The sequence below is a fragment of the Sus scrofa genome, chromosome 2, assembly GCF_000003025.6.
Source record: "Sus scrofa isolate TJ Tabasco breed Duroc chromosome 2, Sscrofa11.1, whole genome shotgun sequence".
Classification (NCBI taxonomy): Eukaryota; Metazoa; Chordata; class Mammalia; order Artiodactyla; family Suidae; genus Sus; species Sus scrofa.
In genome coordinates, this window is record NC_010444.4 from 147,829,845 (window position 1) to 147,851,351 (window position 21,507).

The 21,507-nt window shown below is 41.3% G+C and overlaps 1 protein-coding gene across 1 annotated transcript in view; it reads left to right on the forward strand.

Annotated features, from left to right (window-relative positions):
- TCERG1 (transcription elongation regulator 1) overlaps positions 1-21,507 on the forward strand; it is a 63,237-nt gene that overhangs the window by 40,620 nt on the left and 1,110 nt on the right. Inside the window, 7 exon segments of the mRNA XM_003354339.5 lie at positions 7,047-7,165; positions 11,175-11,325; positions 15,834-15,998; positions 16,213-16,395; positions 18,859-19,038; positions 19,770-19,853; positions 21,163-21,263. Coding sequence (XP_003354387.3) covers positions 7,047-7,165; positions 11,175-11,325; positions 15,834-15,998; positions 16,213-16,395; positions 18,859-19,038; positions 19,770-19,853; positions 21,163-21,263 — 983 coding nt within the window.

Consider the following 21,507-nt stretch of genomic DNA (forward strand, 5'->3'; position numbering starts at 1 on the left):
TGCTATATATTAGATTCCTTATATAAGTGATATTCTATGATGCTGTTTTTCTCTTTCTGACTGACTTCACTTAGTATGAGAGTCTCTAGTTCCATCCATGTTGCTGCAGATAGTATTTGTTGGTTCTTTTTCATGGCTGAGTAGTATTCCATTGTGTCTGTGTACCATATCTTCTTAATCCATTTATCTGTTGATGGACACTTAGGTTGTTTTCATGTCTTGGCTACCATGAGTAGTGCTGCAGTGAACACAGGGGTGCATATATCCTTCTGAGTGGAAGTTTTGCCTGGATATATACCCAGGAGGGGATTGCTGGGTCTTGTGGTAGTTCTGTATTTAGTTTTCTGATGTACCTCCATACTCTTTTCCATAGTGATTGTACCAGCTTACATTCCCACCAACAGTGAAGAAGGGTTCCCTTTTCTCCTCTCCCTCTCCAGCATTTGTTGTTTGTAGATTGGGCCATTCTGACTGGTGTGCAGTGGTGGTACCTTAATGTAGTTTTGATTTGCATTTCTCTATTAATTAGTGATGTTGAACATTTTTTTTCAAGTGCCTTTTGGCCATCCTTGTCTTCTTTGGAGAACTACCTCTTTAGGTCTTCTGCCCCATTTTTCAGTTGGGTTGTTTGTTTGTTTTTTGCTGTTGAGTTTTATGAGTTGTTTGAATATTTTGGAGATTAAGCCCTTGTTCCATCATTTGAAACTGATTTCTCCCATTCCGTAGGTTGTCTTTTTGTTTTTTTATGGTTTCCTTTGCTATGCAAAACCTTTTAAGTTTGATTAGGTCACATTGGTTTATTTTTGTTTTTATTTGCTTTGGGACACTAACCTAAGAAATGTTCAAATGGTTGATGTCAGAGAATGTTTGCCTATGTTCTTTTCTAGGAGTTTGATGGTGTCTTATGTTTAAGTCTTTAAGCTTTAAGTCTTTAAGGGTGTGTTCTAGTTTCATTGATGTACATGTGGCTGTCCAGTTTTCCCAGCACCACTTGCTGAAGAGTCTGTCTTTTTCCCATTTTATATTATTGTCTCCTTTGTCAAAGATTAATTGACCATAGTGTCTGGTTTTATTTCTGGGTTCTCTATTCTTTCCATTGGTCTGTATGTCTGTTACTGTAGTTTTAAAATATTGTCTGAAGTTTGGTTCAGTTATATATCCTGCTTGTTTGTTTTTTTCCCTGAGGATTGCTTGGCAGTTCTGCGTCTTTTATGGTTCCATATAAGTTTTTGGGTTGTTTGTTCTAGTTCTGTGAAAAATGTCATGGGTAATTTGATAAGGATTGCATTGAATTTGTGGATTACTTTGGGTAGTATGGCCACTTTAATGATACTCTTCTAGTCCAGGAGCATGGAATATCTTTCCATTTCTTTGAATCCTCTTTCATGTCCTTGATCAGTGTTTTATAGTGCTCAGCATGTAAGTCTTTCACCTCCGTGGCAAGGTTTATTTCTAAGTATTTAATTTTGGGGGTATAATTTTAAAAACTCTTTTATCTTTATATTTCATTCCTTGTATTTGATTGTTAGTATATAGAAATGCCAGTTTCTAAATGTTAATCTTGTGTCCTGCTACTTTTGCTGAATTCTTTGAGTAGTTTTTTGTGTGGATTCCTTAGGGTTTTCTATTTATAGTATCATGTTATCTGCATAGAGTGACAATTCTACCTCTTCTCTTCCAATTTGGATACCATTTATTTCTTTTGTTTGTTTGATTGCTATGGCTTGGACTTCCAATCCTATGTTGAATAGAAGTGGCGAGAGTGGGCATCCTTGTCTTGTTCCAGATTTTAGCAGGAAGGCGTTCAGCTTTTCTCTGTTGAGTATTATATAGGCTGAAGGTTTGTTGTAAATGGCTTTTATTATGTTAAGTTATGTTCCCTCTGTACCCATTTTGGTAAGAGTTTTTATCATGAATGGATGTTGGATTTTGTCAAATGTTTTTTCTGCATCTCTTGAGATGATCTTGTGGTTTTTGACTCTTTGACTTGTTTTGTTAACATGGTATGGTATATGACGTTGATTCATTGTCAAGAGTTTATGAGTTGGGTTGAGCTGGAGCTACAGCTGCCAGCCTGTGCCATGGCCACAGCAACTCAGGATCCAAGCCATGTCTGTGACATGTACCACAGCTCACAGCGATGTTGGATCCCCATCCCACTGAGCAAGGCCAGGGATCAAACCCGCATCCTCATGGATACTAGTCGGATTTGTTTCCGCTGTGGCACAGTGGACACTCCTGGATGATTTTATTCTGTGCTTGTGTCCTCTTCTTTGTAATTGTTGTGAATGTATTGTTTGGTTTTTATTTGTGGTTGCCCTGTTATTCAAGTATGTTAACCCCTTCCTGTATCTGCTTGCTTTTAGCCTGATAGTCCTATAGGCTCGTACACATTCTGGAAAAAAAAGAGTCTAGACTTCCTTACTTTCTTTCCCCATGTTTTATGATTTTGATGTCCTTTGGAAACATTTTCATGTTTCTCCTTCTGCTGTCCCCTGTGTTTATCATCACTTTTATGGTAGCTTTGTTTCCCCTCTTTAGTTCTCTATACTGACTTTTTTTAGGTGATTGCTTTCCAATTGTGATTTTCTCTATCCTATTTTTTTTTTTTTTTACTTCTTTTTTATTTAGTGGAGCCCTGTTTCTTTTAGAATGGGTTTAGTATTGATGTACTTTTCAGTTTTTTGTTTGTTGGAGAAATTCCTTATTTCTCCTTTTCCTTCTGTTTTAAGTGATATCCTTGCTGGGTAGAGTATTCTAGGCTGCAAATTTTTCCCTTTTAGAATTTTGAATATATCTTGGAGTTCCTGTCATGGCATAGCAGAAACGAATCCGACTAGGAACGATGAGGTTGCGGGTTTGATCCCTGGGCTTGCTCAATGGGTTGAGGATCCGGTGTTGCTGTGAGCTGTGGTGTAGGTGACAGACATGGCTCAGATCTGGCATTGCTGTGGCTGTGGTGTAGGCAGGCAGCTGTAGCTCTGATTCGACCCCTAGCCTGGGAACCTCCATATGCCACCGGTGCAGCCCTAAAAAGAAAAAAAACAAAAGCCAAAAAGAAAAAGAACTTTGAATATATCTTGCCACTCTCTTCTGGCCTGTAATGCTTCTATATGGAAATCATTAACGCTTTGCTTTTCTCTTGCTGCCTTTACAATCCTGTCTTTATCTTTAACTGTTGCTGTTTTTATTATACTATGTCTTGGTGTGGGCCCGTTTGGGCTCAGCTTGTTTGGGGCCCTCTGCGCTTCCTGTATCTTAATATCTGTTCCCTTTAGATTTGGAAAGTTTTCAGACATAATTGCTTCAAATGTATTTTCAATCCCCTTTTCTCTTTCTTCTCCTTCTGGAATCCCTCTTATGCATAGATTGGCCCACTGTATATTATCCCATAGATCCCTTATATTGCTTTCATGTTTTTTCATTTGGTTTTCTGTCTGCTGTCCTGATTGGGTGATTTCCATTTTTCTATCTTCCAAGTCACTAATTTGTTCCTCTGCAAATGAGTTTTCTAATCTTTCTTGGCTGCTCCTTATATCTTGCAGTTCCTTTGTGAAGTGATCTCCATCACTGTTCACATCCGCTCCTAACTCCTTCGTACTCGCCCTTAATTCCTCCACTGCTCTCACTGTCTCCTTTTTGAACTCAGTGTCTGTCAGACGGCAGAGGTCTGGTTCACTGTTGGCTGCTCAGGGGAATTCTCCTGTTCTTTTACCTGGGAATGGTTCCCGAGCGTCTTCATCTTGCTTGTGTTTTTCTTCTTCTCTGATTTTAGGGAAACCAACTGCTGTAGTCTTGGAGGGCCATTTATATGCCCGAACACCCCAGGGTATTTTGTGGCAGGGTGGTTACTACTTATTTTTGTTGAAACAGTTCGGATATTTGCCGTCTCTTTTCTCAGTGTGAGCAGACTGTTATTCCCTTGACAGGGTGCTGTGTGTGCTTCCGGGGAGAAGGAGGCAGTAGGCAGGGCTAGGAGTCAGGGCTTGGTTGCTGGGCCCTTGACAGTAGCAGGGACCTGCGGGAAGGTGGCACGGGCTGCTCCTCGTTGCAGAGCCCTGTCAGCAGGTTTAGGTGGTGCCTGGAGCATTTGGCAGTGGCAGCAGCAGGGTGTGTGTGAGTCCCCAGGAGAGTGAGAGCAACAACAGGTGGTGCTCGGCTGCAGTGTCCTCCGCTGTGTGGACTTCTGAGGTGACTGGTGCTGCAGGTGGTGCCTGTTGATGGATCCCTAGTGGTGGTGGTGGCCATACCCACCTCTGGAGTCAGAGATAACTGTGGTGGTCCCCCCCACCCCACCCCACTGCCTATAGACCACACAAGAAGTGCCCCGTCCTGCTTAGCCCTCACAGGAGGTGCCGCCACCTGTAGCTGGTGCAAGAGAGGCTCTGACTTGTAGCCCGTGCAGGAGGTGCCTGGCTGCCTGCAGCCCCAGCCTCTGAGCGCCCGCGTGCGCACAGGGGAAGAGATTCCTGCGGCGGTCTGCCCTCCTCCTCTTGCCCTCCCCGCAGTGGCAGCACCTTGCTTCTCCTGTGGGTCCAGACCTCCTCCCGGGTTCCCTTGGCTCTGGCGGAGTGCTCCCTAGCCCCTCAGGCTGTCTCCATACCACCAGCCCTTGTCCTCTCCCCAGAGGTGACCTCCAGAGCCTGAGTCTCAGCGTCAGCCCCGTCTGAGCGTCTCAGGCAGTGTCTCCTGGGCCACGGCACCCATGGTCTGCTTTGCTCTCCTCAGTCCAGCTGCCGCAGCCCTTTTCTCTCTGGCTTTGAGGTCCCTCTGTCTCAGCTGAGCTCCCTGTCGATAAGGTGGCTTCCCAGGCTGTGGGTTCCTTTCCTCTTCCTCACTTCTGTCTCGGGAGTGCTCTTGGCCTCTGGGTGGGCTCTCATGAGTGTTGGCTTTACTTTACCACAGTGATTCTCAACCAGGGCATTTTTTGCCTCAGGGGACATTTTTGTTTGTCACACCTGAGGGAGTGCCGTCTGGTGGCCAGGGATGCTGCTGAACGTGATCTGGTCCAAAATGTCCAAAGTGCTGAGCGGGACCACCTCTTTGCTGTAGGGCGATTTAGGCTGGTGTGTTGAGATCCTGTGGCACAAGTACTCTTTAAGCTGGTCAGACTCCAGGTGAGGGCTTGAGATCCCTTGGAGGGCCTCGTTCTTGCTGCTTTGTCTGGTATGTTACTGTTTGCTTGCTTAATTCCTTGTTTTCTCAGTCTGATGCACATCATTCCTAATTTATTATGTTCAGTCCAGAAACACTGTTTTATCTTTTAGAGGTAAAGCACTTTTTGGGGGGCCATGCCAGCAGCATGCAAAAGTTACTGGGGTGGGAATGGAGCTTATGCCACAGTAGTGACAATACCAGATCTTTAACATGTTAAGCCACCAGGGAACTCTGGGGTCAGCAAAATGTTAATATAAAGGGTTATTTAGATAATAGTTTTTTAAGGTTTTTTGGGCCATGTGATCTCTGTCCTGGTTGTGCAACTGCTGTTTTAGTGTGAGAATATCTACAGATTTATGTAAAAGAAAGAACATGATTGTTCAAATAAAGCTTTATGGAGGCTGAAATTTGAATTTCATTTAATTTTAATGTGTCATGAAGTTTTCTCCCCCCCCCCCCCGCCCCAACTATTAAAGATAGCAGAACTATTCTTGGGCTCTACAAGAACAGTCAGCAGGAATGATTTGCCGACTCTTGCTCTGAAGAATAACCTCTTGCCTTTTCTGAGTTTCAGAAGTGGCTGTGCCCCAGAGGCGTACAGTTGGCCAGGGGGATCTAGTGATTAAATTGCTTCTTTAAAAGCCTTATGATAGCTGTACTCTGCTCGTTTCATGAGTAACTGGTGCTATCAATTTTGGAGCTGTTTGAGGATTCTCTAACAGCTTGTTGGTAGAGGGTGTGCTTTCTCATCCAAATCCTTTATCACTTCTCCATGTGGCTTTTTTTTTAAGAGCTTTTTATTTTTTTTTAAGTTTTTGCTTTTTAGGGCTGCACCCACAGCACATGGAGTTCCCTGGCCATGGGTCGAATTGGAGCTGTAGCTGCCAGCCTACACCACAGCCACAGCAATGCCAGGTCCGAGCCATGTCTGCAACTTACACCACACCTCATTGCAGTGCTGGATCCTTAACCCACTGAATGCGGCCTGGGATCGAGCCTGCTTCCTCATGGTACCTGGTCAGTCAGATTTGTTTTCCACTGAGCCACAACGGGAGCTCTTCCGTGTGCTTTTATCCTTCCAGTGTTGCTGTTTCTTTTTTTCCCTATTTCTCTTTCTTACTGGTTTGTGACTTAATTGTCATTTTATTGGCCTTTGAAGGCCAATATGCATGTTTAGCTCATTGTCTTTTTTTTTTTTCTTCTTAGGGCCGCACTTACGGCATACGGAAGTTCCGCGGCTAAGGGTTGAATCGGAGCTGCGGCTGCCAGGCACAGCAATGCAGGATCCAAGCTGCATCTGTGACCTATACCACAGCTCGTAGCAATGCTGAATCCTTAACTGACTGAGCAAGGCCAGGGATCGAACCCACAGCCTCATAGTCGGATTCATTTGCACTGAGCCACTAGGGAAATTCCCCAGCTCATTATCTTGACTGTATATTAAGTGGAGAAAAATACTATAGAATATATGTAAAGCATAATTACATTTTGGTGAAAATAATTATGTTTTAAAAAGAAGCATAAAAATTAAATTGTAGGTTTTTACTGTTTATATTTTTTTCTAAAAGGGGTTTGGGAAGACTGATTTACACATTTTACATTGCTTGAAATTTAAAAAATAGACCGATGTTCAGTTTGCAATCAAGGAACATGAAAATTAGAGGAGGTTTTAACGTTTTTCTATTCTGGAAGCCTAAACAGAAGGCTTGAATGCCTTAAGGTGAGACTTGGATCATCTGCATATACTGGTTACCTGTACTTAATATAGTTTTCCTATTACTGTTTGAACAGGGTCCTGACTTAGTACTTTTTTAGTAGAGTCTACAGTTTGGTATTTAGATTTACTGTATGAAAGACTAACTTGTCCAATTGGTTTATTTTTGTAATAGGTATTTGATCAGTATGTAAAGACCAGGGCAGAGGAAGAACGCAGGGAAAAGAAAAACAAAATAATGCAAGCCAAGGAAGATTTCAAAAAAATGATGGAAGAAGCAAAATTTAATCCAAGGTATATGGTTCATTACTGTCAAATATCAAAGGTATATGTATTTTCTCCTAGGTCAGTTATACGTAAGGATTTTTGGACATGAAATGCTTCTTGGTTTCTGCCTAAGAAGTTTCATTCTTAATATATTTTTTTTTTGGAGCAATCCCTAGTGTTCTTTAGAGGCACTGGTGCCTTTGTTTTAAAAGCTTCTCTGAGAGTAAGTTTCCTTCTCTAGAAACTGGTAAATGATTAAAAATCTGTCCCTGTCTTTTCTTTTGTTTTTTGTGGGGGTTTTTTTGTTTTTGTTTTTTTTTGTGTTTTTTTTTTTGTTTGTTTGTTTGTTTTTGCTTTTTAGGGCTACACCCTAGGCATACAGAGGTTCCCAGGCTAGGGGTCGAATCAAGCTACAGCTGTCAGCCTACACTACGGCCACAGCAATGCCAGATCTGAGCTGAGACTGTGACCTACACCGCAGTTCACGGCAATACCAGATCATTAACCCACTGAGCGAGGCCAGGGATTGAACCTGCAACCTCATGGTTCCTAATCGGATTCGTTTCCACTGTGCCACAACGGGAACTCCTGTCTCTGTCTTCTTAAAAGTTTTACACAAAATAAATTGCAGAGCGGGATCATTATTTTGAATGAAATAGTACAGTGATGAATTTTTCATTTCAAGAATTTCTAAGTGTCTAGATTATTGTTGACATTTCAAGTGATTGTTAGTATGTGTTGCACATACGTAATGGGCTGAAGAGCACGAAACATTTTAAACTTACATGACTGGCATTATAATAAAATTATGGCATCAGTTATTGAATATTTTAGGTAGAGGTATGAACTGACACGTAACATGCGCTTAAAGTACATGCATATGTGTGTATGTGTGTTAGCTCATTTAATTTTCAAAACAGCTAGTAGAATTTTTGTGACTGGAAGAATAGAAGATTCTTTAGAGAAAAATAGTTTCAGACTCTTTAGGAGGTCTTGGGCTTTTTCTTAAAAGGGTGAGTTCATGGGTCAGTGTAGTTGCAACTGGGTTACAAAAGACTTTTTGGAAGGCGGTTGAGGAAATTTGAACATGAGTTAGTATTACATTATATTAAAGAATGAGTAGGAGTTCCTGTTGTGACTCAACGGTAATGAACCCAGCTGTTAGCCATCAGAATGAGGGTTCCAGCCCTGGCCTCGCTCCGTGGGTTGAGGATGTGGTGTTGCTGCAAGTGGAGGCATAGGTCACAGATGAGGCATCTGGCATCGCCATGGCTGTGGTGTAGGCCGGCAGCTGCAGCTCCCTTTCACCCCTAGCTTGGGAGCCTCCATATGCTGAGGGTGCGGCCCTAAAAACCAACAACAACGCAACATGAAGAATTAGTCTTTTTCTTGGGTATTGTAGTGGCAGAAGAAGAAGAAAGGGATTTACTCTGAGGAGGTGCCTGCTGAAATGTTTATGTGAAGTCTCATGGTGTCTGTAGGTTATTTTCGAATGACTCAGCAGACTGTATGCAGTTTGTAGATATAAAGCAATGGAGTTTATTCAAAGGAAAAGAATGACTGGGGAGAATTACCTAACTTTAGTACCTACCTCTTCTGTGTCTTCTTCTGTTTTGGTGGAAATTACAGGTTGCACTTCTTGGTCAACCCCAAGTCACGTATTCTTCCCCATCCCCGTGGCGAGCCATTATCCACCTTCCTCTTTTCCCCAGAGGCTTCTTACACCATGTCTGTTAAAGGAGTGCTTTTAGAGTTAAAAGATAAAACCATTTCTGTGGGAATCCAATGCCAAAACTTCGTTTTAGTCTCTTCTCATTTAGAAAAAGGTATTCACTTACCTATTTTAAGTAATGTAAATATGTATAAAATAATTGAATTCTCACTTTCATATGTTGATTTTACAATTTTTGAGTTTATTTTTTAATCATAGTAATAATTGCTTTTTCTCAAAATTATAAAGCAAGATTCTTAATTTATCATGAAAAGGAATAGATTTAATGGTCTACATATGATCCTTTTTCTGGGGTATGCATTTTCATTTTACCTTAAAATTTTTTTATAGTTACGTATCCATTGTTCAGATCTGGTTTGCAGTGTATCCTGTTGTTAAAAAAGTTGAATTAATGAAATTAGATATTATGAGTAATACCAGTTGCATATAAAAGATTGTTGGAATTTGGCTTTGGTTAGGAAAGTTTAAAAATAGCAAGTATTAGCAGTGAGTGGTACTCATCAGTTGATGTTTTAAATTCTGAATTCTGAGGTTAACAAGGCAATTTTTTCTTTATAATTAAAGCAGTAATTTCGTCTTTGTTTTGATACCTAACAGAAGGTATTTCGTTTTTGTATTAAGATAGTTCCCCCCCCCCACTTGGGAAACAAGGAATATGGAAGTTCTCTGGGCCAGAGATCGAACCCATGCTACAGCAGTGACCCAAGCCACTGCAGTGACAACACTGGATCTTTAACCCGCTGTGCCCTAAGAGAACTCCAAGATATAGATAGTTTTTAAAGGGGGGAAATAAGCTTTGTTTTTCACCTCTAAAAAACATGCTAAATATTGGAGTGTTTATTGGAATGAATTCTCATTATGTAAGGTGAAAGCTTCAAATAATGAAATACATCAGTATAAGAAAGCTTGTAAGTGCCCTCATAGACCTTAATTTTCCATGTCTAGGCTGAAACTCCGTCTTTGTTCATCCATTGAGATCCTGCTTTAAATTCTTTGAACTTATTTTTATTTAATTCTTCTAGTATAGTTTTAAAGGATTTATCTGTACCTGAAACAGCCCTTGGGCATCTTGAGTCAGTTTCCATTGACTGACTAACTGTATATATGTATATATGTGCTTGTGGGTGTGTGTGTGTACGTGCCTCTTTTTTAGGGCTGAACCTGCAGGGCATATGGAGGTTCCCAGGCTAGGGGTCTGATCATAGCTGTAGCCACTGGCCTGCGCCACAGCCATGGCAACAGTGGATCCTTAACCCACTGAGTGAGGACAGGGATCGAACCTCTGTCCTTGTGGATCCTAGCTGGATTTGTTTCTGCTGAGCCACAACGACTGTAAGCATTTTTTTCTATAGATCACACGTTTCTCTGTATTTTTAGTGAATTTTAATTGAATGTTGGGAATGACGGGTAATAGGCAGAGACTCTGAATCTGTTCTCCTCCTCCAAAGAGTGTGGATGCTTGTTTTGGTAGGCAGTTCAGTACAGGCCCGCCACTTAAATTTTAGGTTTGATTTTATGCTTTGTTAGTGTGGATTTCAGAAGGTGGAAAGTGTTTTTGTCAAACTTCCAACTTTGTCTCTCTTGTGGATCATTTGTGGGCTTTGTTGTCCTAATACTGTTCTTTTTCTAATACTCCTCGGGGTCTGCTATCTCTTTGGTGCTCTTAACCATGTAGCAGTTTGGTAGACAGTGGTAGTTCCCTGCTCTTTTATAGTTTGGCCCTGGTGGTCTGCGTGTCATTCAGGGGAATTTCTAAGGGATATTCATGCTTGGGGGGCACCTTCTCTCTGTCCTCCGCCATCTTTGCAGCCAGACTCTGCTACCTCCTGCTTCTAGCTCTTTGGGACCATCGGACTCCAGCTCTCCGTGTTTTGGGAAGTACCCCGAGGCAGAGGGCCGTCAGGCTGACTACCTCTCTTGTCCTACATCTTTAAATTGGTTTGCCTTTATTGTTTTGTGTTAGAGTTTCTTGTGGGGGGAGAGCTAATTCAGTAAGAGTTAATCCACCATGGCTGCAAGCAAGACTCAGCCTCACCTTGGGGTGGAAACAGCGGAGCTCTTACCTCCCTTGAAGCACATAGAGTCTTTGCTCTCAGAGGTCTGTCCCCCAACATCGTGTTGATAGCATAGATCTCTACCACATTTTCGCCCTTTCGCCCTTTTTACGCCTCTCTGTGGGCAGGTGTTGGGACTCGTTCGTCTAACTGGAGCATGTTCTTACTGGGAAAGTGGTGTCATCTGCTGTACCTTTGTGCCAGCAGAAATAGCTCTGCCACAGTTAGCACACTTACTGTTTTGTTACAGAGCTACTTTTAGTGAATTTGCAGCCAAGCATGCTAAAGACTCAAGATTCAAAGCAATTGAAAAGATGAAAGACAGAGAAGCCTTGTTTAATGAGTTTGTGGCAGCTGCAAGGAAGAAAGAGAAAGAAGATTCGAAGACGAGAGGTGAGAAGGTAAGACGGTTTTCGTTTCAGTGGTGTGAGTGGTGGGAGTTGGAATGGGTGGGACTGAGCCGGTGTTGCATTTCTGATCTCAGTTGGGCGTAGATATCAGGACCCACATTTATTGTTTAGCTTTTAAGTTAACTTTTTAGAGTTGTTTATATGTGTGTGTTCTATCACTTTGCTTCAGTCGTGCATTGTTTTAGTAGTATCACTAAACTGTATAGATTTTCTTAAAATATCACTAAGATGAGTAATAAGCCCAGGACTGTTTGTAGGCCTGTCTCTTCACGGGCGCCTGCCTGCTGAGATTTCATGGTTCTTTATAGGTAGTAACATTTAAATTTCAAAAAGCTTCTTTATCTTTTTTGCTCTCTGAAAGATAGCATTTTAGTGACTTTCTAATCTTTTAGTAAACATATCTTACATATAAATTACTGCTGATCAGAATTAAAGGTCAGCCATTAAAGATGAATGAATTCCAAATGTCAGTTGGTGGCAGTGTCAGGAGGAGAGGAGCTCACCACTGGGGAGGTAGACTGGCACGGAGATGGCACCACTGGTGCGTGAGCCATCACAGCATGCCACCCTCTCCTCAGTGTCCCTGCATGCTCTATGTGTGGAGACTAAAAACCTCTCAAGCATTATTTCTGACATTTAACATTGCCTCTTATTCCAGAAAGTTAAAATGTTACACATTCTATTAAGAAATGTTACTAATGGAAGTAACACCACTCTTACTGGGAAGAAGCTACTTTCATTGAAAATAGCAACAGTATTAGGTGAAGTAATTCCTGAAATTTCCTGATTTTCCGATTTATTGTGCTTCAAGGTAGATTTTTTTCTAGCATTATTTCACTGTTAACTTTTTTTGTTAAATGATTGGAAACGAACAAGATTGAGTTCTACATAAACATTTTATCTGCTGAATTATAGTCGTATCAGTGAATGGTTTGCTGCTTTTGACTTTTAGTTAGAACCTGTTTGGTTAAAGAAAACCAAGGAAATAAATGATTGATGTCATATGGTTGCTTTTAAACAAATTGAAATGCAAATGCTCTTTTCATTTGTTAACTAATACTCTTTTTCTAAACATTTTTTTTGATAACTATTTTATGTATTCTGTTTTAGAACAAGAGATAGACTTTCTGGTTTAGTGCTGTGCAGCCTGTCAGCCAGTTCAGTCTGACAGGTGTTCAGTCACTGATACACAGAGTATCGTGGGATAGTCCGGTGAGGGAAGAAGTGGTATCTGGGGGGTGACTAGCTTCCGCAGTTCCTGTACATTAGGTTTTATTCAGTCTTCTTTACCAAGTAGTGAGAGCTGTGTCTAGAATGTGTTAATAAAAATAAGAAATTAAATAGACATTACAGCTAAAATAAACCTCATGAATTCAGCTTTATTTTCTTTTGATTGTAAATAAGAATTCTCTAAATCAGAGGTTTAGCTTTGTACTATAACATTTTTTAAAAAGACAGGAAATTACTGAAGTGAAACTTTCTCACCCACTTTAAAGAATGCAAGCTTACTAGGCTATGATAGCAGAACTCTTTAAAGGTTTAGATGTGGTTTATTTTATGTTTACATTTTGAGAAGTAGCTCATTAATGAAGTTTTATCACTTAATGACTTTCACTGTATATTCTTATGAAGTATATTGTCAGTACATTTTTTTAAAATTACAGTTTAACTCTGTGTAATTGAATAGTAAACTAGTGTATTGGAGTTTTGTTGTTCTTATGATTCCCTAACCCATCTTTGTAACCTTCAGAAAAGTGAATCAATAACTGAACAGTAAAAATGTGAAGGTAGTTACTTGTTGAGTCAAAAACCTGTGAAGGACATTGACTTTTGGTGAAATCCCTTTTTTCTCTTTAGTAAACATTTTCAGGCTGAAAGGTTCAGTCATCATTTTCATGTAAATTCCATTGGTAGTTTTATTTTAAATGACCTTAAAACTGTTTTACTAAACTGGACAGTTTTGTTTGCTAGAGTAGCTACCCTCAAGTTTTTATTATAATTTTATTATAACTAATTTTTATTAAATTGTATTTCAAATAATTTTTTTTGGAGCGGTAAATTTGAAGTTGCACACCATGGAGTTAATCCTTTTATCAAGTCGATGTTTTTCCTCTCCTCCCTCTCTTTTGAATGGGCTGCTGAACAATTTTTGTTACAGTATATTTGGCTGAGGGAACAGTTTCTCCCCTTTTGCTTTTGTTTTTTGATTTTTTTTTTTTTTTTTTTGGCCGCACCTGTGGTGTGTGGAAGTTCTCCGGCCAGGGGTCAGACCTTTGCCCCAGCAGTGACAGTGCTGGATCCTGAACTGCTGCATCACCAGGGGGAACCTCCTTATTTCTCCCCTTTGAATGAAACAGTTTAGATGGTAAGGTACTTTCATTTTGGAGAGAAGAAAATAGGGGCAATAGGGTCTTGAGTTGTTGCTAATGGTAACTGACTTTTTTTGACATTTATGCCGTTGTTAAATAATTCTTCTCATACAAATGGCAGCTTCAGTAAGCCATTTTTAGCCTGTCATGGTAGTATCCACAGTGAAAGGAAGTTAAAATTTAATTTTATTTAAAGTTCAGTTTGTTTACACCTCATGCATTTTTAAAACTATATGGTAATCCTTACTTTATGGGCTTCAGATCTAATGTTTGAAAATTTTCTAAGTTAATATAAATTCTGTGGTTTAGGCTCCCATTTGATACAGCTTATGTGTTTTTTATTTAGCATAAATTTTGTAAATTTTGCCTTCTAGTTATCCTGTGCATCTGGGAATTCAGTGTTCATGGTGTCAGATACAAAGTAGGCAGCAGAAAAGTTATGTTGCATCACTGTATGAAGCAGTTTATCGCTTTCTAGAAATACTGGGTTTATGAGTTATTTCTCATTAATCCAAATAAAGTCCAGAACCAAGTTCAGTGAGTGAAGAAATCCACAGCCAATTAGCTCTTGGGCTTTTTTTTTTTGCTTTCTAGGGCTGCACTTGCAGCATATGGAATTTCCCAGGCTGGGGGTCCAATCAGAGCTACAGCTGCTGGCCTACCCCACAGCACAGCCACGCCAGATCCGAGCCACATCTGTGACCTACACCATAGCTCACGCCACTGCCAGGTCCTTAACCCACTGAGCGAGGCCAGGGATTGAACCCACATCTCATCATGGTTCCTAGTCAGATTCGTTTGTGCTGCGCCATGATGAGAACTTGTTTTTTAAAAAAATTCTTCGATGCAGAAACTCTGTTTCTTAAAACTTTACAAGTGTTTTCCAGAAAGGATATCTACCTCCCTTTTAATCCTCTTTTATGAGAAATGAGGTTAAAGGGAGAAGTGAGAAGGAATGAATGATTTTGTGCCCACACAGCAATTCTGATTCTGTTCCTCATTTCTCCTAATGCCTTTGGTCAGGTGGGAAGACAGTGTGTTTACTGTGGGGAAGAGAGGTTTCCAAGTATTGTATATAATGACACTAAAGGAGTAACATTATTAAGTACCTTTGTATTCTGTTACTCACTGGGACTTGATTTGTTAAGAATGTTAATTTTGGAGTTCCTGTCGTGGCGCAGTGGTTAACGAATCCGACTAGGAACCATGAGGTTGCGGGTTCGGTCCCTGCCCTTGCTCAGTGGGTTAACAATCTGGTGTTGCCGTGAGCTGTGGTGTAGGTTGCAGACGTGGCTCGGATCCCGCATTGCTGTGGCTCTGGAGTAGGCGGTGGCTACAGCTCCGATTCGACCCCTAGCCTGGGAACCTCCATATGCTGTGGGAGCGGCCCAAGAAATGGCAAAAAGACAAAAAAAAAAAAAAGAATGTTAATTTTATTGGCCTTTATATTCTGGTCAAAGCATACATGTTTAATGATGAGAAAGTACACAAAATCTGTAGTTTTTTTGTTTTAGTAATGACTAATGATGACCATAGAAATTCTGTAATTTTCTTACATATAAAGGTACAACATCAGTTGCTCTTTTTAAAAAATGTAAAGGCTTTCTCTTTGTTTTTATACATTTAACAGTATAGATTTAGGTTTGTTATGAATAGGACTTGCTGTTTGTGCTCAGTTATTTCTGGATTACCCTATTTGAACAGTTTTATTCATCTGCTTTTTAAAATATTCTTGCCATCTTGATGTTAAAGTATTTTACAGTTCATAAGCCTGAATCTTGGCTAAAAATAAGTGCAGATTCGTATTCTTTATAAAAACATGGCAGTTATGAGATCAGAAGTTAAAAACAGTTTAAAATTTTTTTCCTGTGTTTGAATAATTTTATTTAAGAATATGATTTGTTTTGAATTTGGTAGATTTTAAATGAGAGCCTATATGTGTATTGATTTTTATATTTCTCATCAAAGAGCAATTCTGAGAGTCTCTTACTAAAATTCCACTCCGAATGCATTAAAAGAAGTTATTTTCATTTTTAAGGTAGTGAATGTTTTTTCTCGTCGTAAACAGTGATGAGGAATTTCTCATGGAGTATTGTTTTCCTCCCACCCCACACCTGTTTTGAAATACAGATTAAATCGGATTTCTTTGAACTGTTATCTAATCATCACTTGGACAGTCAGTCTCGATGGAGCAAAGTAAAAGATAAAGTAGAAAGCGACCCACGTTACAAAGCGGTGGACAGCTCCTCGATGCGAGAAGACCTTTTCAAACAGTACATTGAGAAGATGGCCAAGGTAACCATGGAAGGGCAGAGGCTCCACTGCGTGACAGAGGCACTTGCTGCGTCAGCTTTGGGGTTTCCCTCATCACCGTGCTTCATAAGAGCTGGCGCGGGTGTTTCTGACATGAAAGTAGTTTTGAAGTTTTGTATTTGGCAGACTGGTTATTCTGTGGAGGCATGTTCTGATGGCGTTTGACACGAAGCTTAATGTAATTTCACTTTTACAGAATTTGGACTCAGAAAAAGAGAAGGAGCTTGAAAGGCAAGCCCGCATTGAGGCAAGCCTTCGAGAACGAGAAAGAGAGGTTCAAAAGGCTCGTTCGGAACAAACGAAAGAAATAGATCGGGAGCGAGAGCAACATAAAAGAGAAGAAGCTATCCAGAATTTCAAGGCTCTTCTGTCTGATATGGTATATGATTACTTTTTTGCCTTTTTTCTCTAAAGTACTGGATATTCAAAATTATTATCGCCTCATTAATGGACATTTTTATTTTCTTTAATTGACTCTTGAGAGATAATTTAGTAAATTACCTATAAAGTATTTTATTTGTTAAGCCTTTTAAACTTTTAATTATTTATTTATTTTTGCTTTTTTAGGGCTGCACCCGTGGCGTATAGAAGTTCCCGGGCTAGGGGTTGAATCGGAGATACAGCTGCCAGCCTGTACCATAGCCACAGCAACACTGGATCCCCGACCCACTGAGCGACGCCGGGAACTGAACCTGCATCCTCATGGGTACTAGTTGAATTTGTTTCTGCTGTGCCACAACAGGAACTCTTCTATAAAGTAGTTTAAAATTGAATACTTGTTACTAACATGATTAGGAAAACCCTGGTTATTTGATATTTGCCGAAGTTCGATGTTGTGTACATATAAAATTAACAATCTAATCTTAGTTGCAAAGCTTCATTTTATTGTCCTTGAGGAAGCCATCCTCAGTCATCCCGCACTTGTGTGCCAAGGTAATAAAGTATATGCTGAACATAGTTGAATCTCGGGGCGATTTGGGGTCCTCCTTGTGACTGTCAGTTACTGCACGTACGGATGGTGTGCTCTGGGCGAAGAATGGAGGGATGCTCACCCCAGGAGATACCCTGGACTTTTCCTGAAAATCCTGCGACTGTGGGTTTTTTCTTTTGCTTTTTGTCTTGTTTTGTTTTGTTTTTGTCTTTTTTGACATTTCTTGGGCTACTCACTGGGCATATGGAGGTTCCCAGGCTAGGGGCCGAATTGGAGCCGTAGCCACCGGCCTACGCCAGAGCCACAGCAACGCTGGATCTGAGCCGCGTCTGCGACCTACACCATAGCTCATGGCAACGCCAGATCCTTAACCCACTGAGCGAGGCCAGGGACCGAACCCGCAACCTCACGGTTCCTAGTCGGATTCGTTAACCACTGCACCACGACGGGAACTCCGGTTTTTCTGCCTGCAGTGTTTGTGCCCACAGGCCCTCCGCTGTTGGACCTGCTTTTCCCTTTTCTCTTTGTCCCTGTCTCTTCTGTTTGTTTTCTCTCTTCCAGGAGGGCTTCTCTCATGGTTCCTGCTGCTGCTTCTCATTTCTGCCCTTCTCTCTCCTGATCTGTTTTCAGTGACCTCTTTCTCTTTGGATGAGGACAGGCGGTTCCTGTTTTCTCTCCCTGCCTCTGCTCCCCTCAAATTGGTCCGCTTTACTGCAGTCTTAGAAGTCTTTGCCAAAGGCAAATCTAGTGACTTGTGTCACCCTTCTGGTTGCTTGCAGAGCGGGAATGGTCTCCTTCCTCCTCGTGGTTCTCTGCGTTTCCAGTTCCATGTCCTTAGCGCCATACGGAAGACAGTTCACTCCTGACTCCCCCCCTTCATGTTAGCCTGTCCTCTCTGGCTTCCTCTCCTGCCCGCCAAGCTCTCGCCTTGCTGAACTTAATGAGCCATACTTGAGTTTAACGCATCCTGCCCTTACACACGCCAGTCGCCCACCTATGATGATGCGTTTACATTTCCTGCTCCAGGGGCCAGTTTTGTCATTGTTCAAGTGCACACTCAGATACCTCTTCTGTGGGGCCAGTCCCACCCCCTCTGGGCAGATTGGATCTCCCTGTTGCATGTGCCCCCTCGTGCTCAGCATATTCCTTTGTAGCACTTAGTGCACGTTAGTGCCTGTCTTCCCCTAAAAGAACGCAAGCCTTTGAAGGAAGGAATAGTGTCTTGGTTATTTTGTATTCCTGGTGCCCAGCTCACTGTTTTCCCTGATATGTTTTTAGGTCCTTGATAAATGTTGGTTAAATAAGTGTTTTTACGTTTTTCTTTTTTCTTAACCTTTCTGTCCTGCACTGTCCCTGTATTTCTCCGTGTTGGCAGCAGTGTGACTCGACTTGTAGTCCGTTACCATCGTGAAGCGTACCTTTCTGCTGGTTGCTGAACCAGCCAGACCTGTCATTTATCTGTTATTTTGTCCTCATAATGATGCTAGTTCCTGCTCATGTGTGGAAGTGTCACTTCCGGTGTATAGCTGTTAAGTCCCACTTTGAGTTCAGGCATTTTTCTTCCCTGCGAGCTGCTTGTGCTGCGGTAGCTCAGTGTATTTCCTCTTTGATTCATATCCATGTCTTTTGGTAGAAGTTGGTCAGATGTTCAGTAGCATGCCTAGATTCTTAGGGACCATGTGGATGGGGAGACACCTCCTCTTGATCCTTCCTGCCTCTGAGCCCATACTGTATAGCATGGCCGAGCTCTGGGAGGTGGCATCTCTAGCTTCAGTGCCTTGGCTAAGGTGGAGCCAACGAGAAGCTTCTTTTATTAAATACAGCGTTCCCAAGTCAAGCAAATTGGTCTTCTGTTGACAAAATACAAAAAAATAAGTGTGTTTGGTGATGGAGACCACTCTCTCTTTTTAGGTACGTTCTTCAGATGTGTCCTGGTCTGATACCCGGAGGACTCTTCGGAAAGATCACCGCTGGGAATCTGGATCCTTGTTGGAAAGAGAGGAGAAAGAGAAGCTTTTTAATGAACACATTGAAGCCCTTACCAAAAAGAAGAGGGAGCACTTTAGGCAACTTCTGGATGAAACTTCTGCAGTAAGAATCTCTTACTCTTCTATTTTAATCTAGATTAATCTTCGTTAATAATTCCCCAAAGCAAAACATTGACATGCCTTTTAATGTCATGGTCTTTAGAGCCATTACTGGAACTCATGGGTTTTAGGACACGTTCCTCTTTGATTTTTTTTTTTTTTAAGTAAAATGTTGATGGTACTTTTGCTATCTAGAAATCACTTCCTTAAAACCAAAAAAGAAAGAAAGAAAAAAATTACTTCCTCCCGTGGTTTTCAAATCCGTGTCTGCTCCTGCGGTGATCCAGAAGGTCCTTAGCTGTGTGGGGTCCTTGGTCCGTCCTGATGACCAAGGTGATAGATGGCCGCTTTGGCCCATTTTTAGTTTGATACCACGGCCTCTTGTTTGGCAATTTGTAGAGTCTGTGGTTCAGGTTGTGTTCCCTGTTTATCTGCTCTCTGTTTGGTGAGGTTTCTTCAGAAGTTATGATGTTGCCCGTGGAGGAAGAGGGTTCACAGGTGCCTGTCTTAGGCCACCTTGAGAGCATGGCCATGGGCATAACTCGTGGCCAGCCAACAAACAGAAATTGCACTGAAGTGCCTCTCTGTCCCTAACGAGCCCAGTTATGCTGGGCATTCCACGAGATTTCGGGTTAGTGTGTAGCGTTACGTAACATTATGCACCACGTGTGCTGCGGTTTGACCCCTTCATAGAAGTGAGTTCTACCTAAGTTTTTCTTCACTTGTCTTTCAAAGATTACCTTAACATCCACGTGGAAAGAAGTGAAAAAAATCATTAAAGAAGATCCTCGGTGCATTAAGTTCTCCTCCAGTGACAGGGTAAGAGTTTGAGATTTACTTTCAGTTGGTTAGTGTTATTTGGGTGCTTAATCAGCACAACTAGTATCTTGACCAAAATGAAGGCGATGGTTTTAAGTGTATGAAAAATAAATCTGAATTTTAAGTTCACATTAACTACTAACAGTTTCTACAACACAGTAGAAACTTTATAACTTTAATTCTTGGGGTTAAGCTTGTGTTTTGGGGATCTTCTAGAGATTTAATGAAGCTATAGTTTTTATTTATTGTGCATTCAGGTCCCATTAGATAGATATTTTCAGGCTGGCAGTTGGTATCAGGCTGTCAAAGTATTTGGCTCTTACAGCCACGCTAAGAGAGTTTCTTTTCCTTTCCTTTTTTTTTAGGGCGGCACCCGAGGCATATGGAAATTCCCAAGTGAGGGGTCAAATTGGAGCTGCAGCTGCTGGCTTCCACCACAGCCCTAGCAACACCAGATCCGAGCCGTGTCTGCAACCTTCACCACAGTTCACGGCACCACTGGATCCTTAACCCACTGAGCGAGGCCAGGGATCGAACCTGCGTCCTCATGGATGGTAGTTGGGTTTGTTCCTGCAGAGCAACAACAGGAGCTCCTGGAAGTTTCTTGAGTGCTCAGAGACTCGGGAGTGGGGCGCCAAGGGTCTGAGATAGTGACATCAGGGAAGGTGTCGCTCTTACTCCCGGCTCCGCTTTGTCTCTCGGCCTCTGGGTTCTTTCCTCCCATCATGCTCTGTGCTGGCCGCTTTCTCTAGGTCTAGGATCCAAAAAATGCATGGATTTCATACTCTCCTCCCGCATACTCCATTAGGTTGAATTTTAAAGGGTGGGCGCAGCCTGTGTGTGGTGGGAAGGCGTGGTCGATCAGTAGCTGAAAGACCTAGGCTCAGTCTCTTAACTTCTCTGCTTGTTTGGGATTGAGAACAAGGTCTCATAAATTATGCCACATCACTGTCTTTTTGCTGGAAGATATAAATACAGTCTATAGGAATGCACATTTAACCCTTAATTTCCTAATTTTTGAAGAGTGTCTGCCCCTTGAGGTTGTTATGAAGGAGATAGCATTTTAAAACCTTCAGCACTGTGTAGCACATAGCAAGCCTTCGGGTTTTGGCTACTGCTAGTATATTATTTGATTTCTCATTCTTTTTGCCTTAAAAATATACATTGTATATTTTGCTTTTTAATGAATGTTACATGAAGAAAAACATATACTTTATTGATTTTTTTCTTTTGAATTATGTTGTGACTTACAAACTAATTTTGGAAACAGTGGAATATTTTTTTTCCTAATCTTACTGTCTTTTTGCAGAAAAAGCAAAGAGAGTTTGAAGAATACATCAGAGACAAATACATCACAGCCAAAGCTGACTTCAGGACGCTCTTGAAAGAGACCAAATTTATCACCTATAGGTGTGTTCAGTGGAATGTTTCATCCTGGCAGTTGTTGTCTTACTAGTCCTTACTCTGGTGGCCAGAGCATACTTTGCATTCACACACATGTTGACATTATTAATTTTTAGGAGTAAGAAGAAGCCAGCTTTTATCAAATGCCGAATATACAGCCCATATCTACCTTACCTCTTTTTTTTTTCTTTTTTTTTCAAAGAAAGGGCCCAGATGTTAATTCTTATTTTGCGTTACCCACCCATCCAGT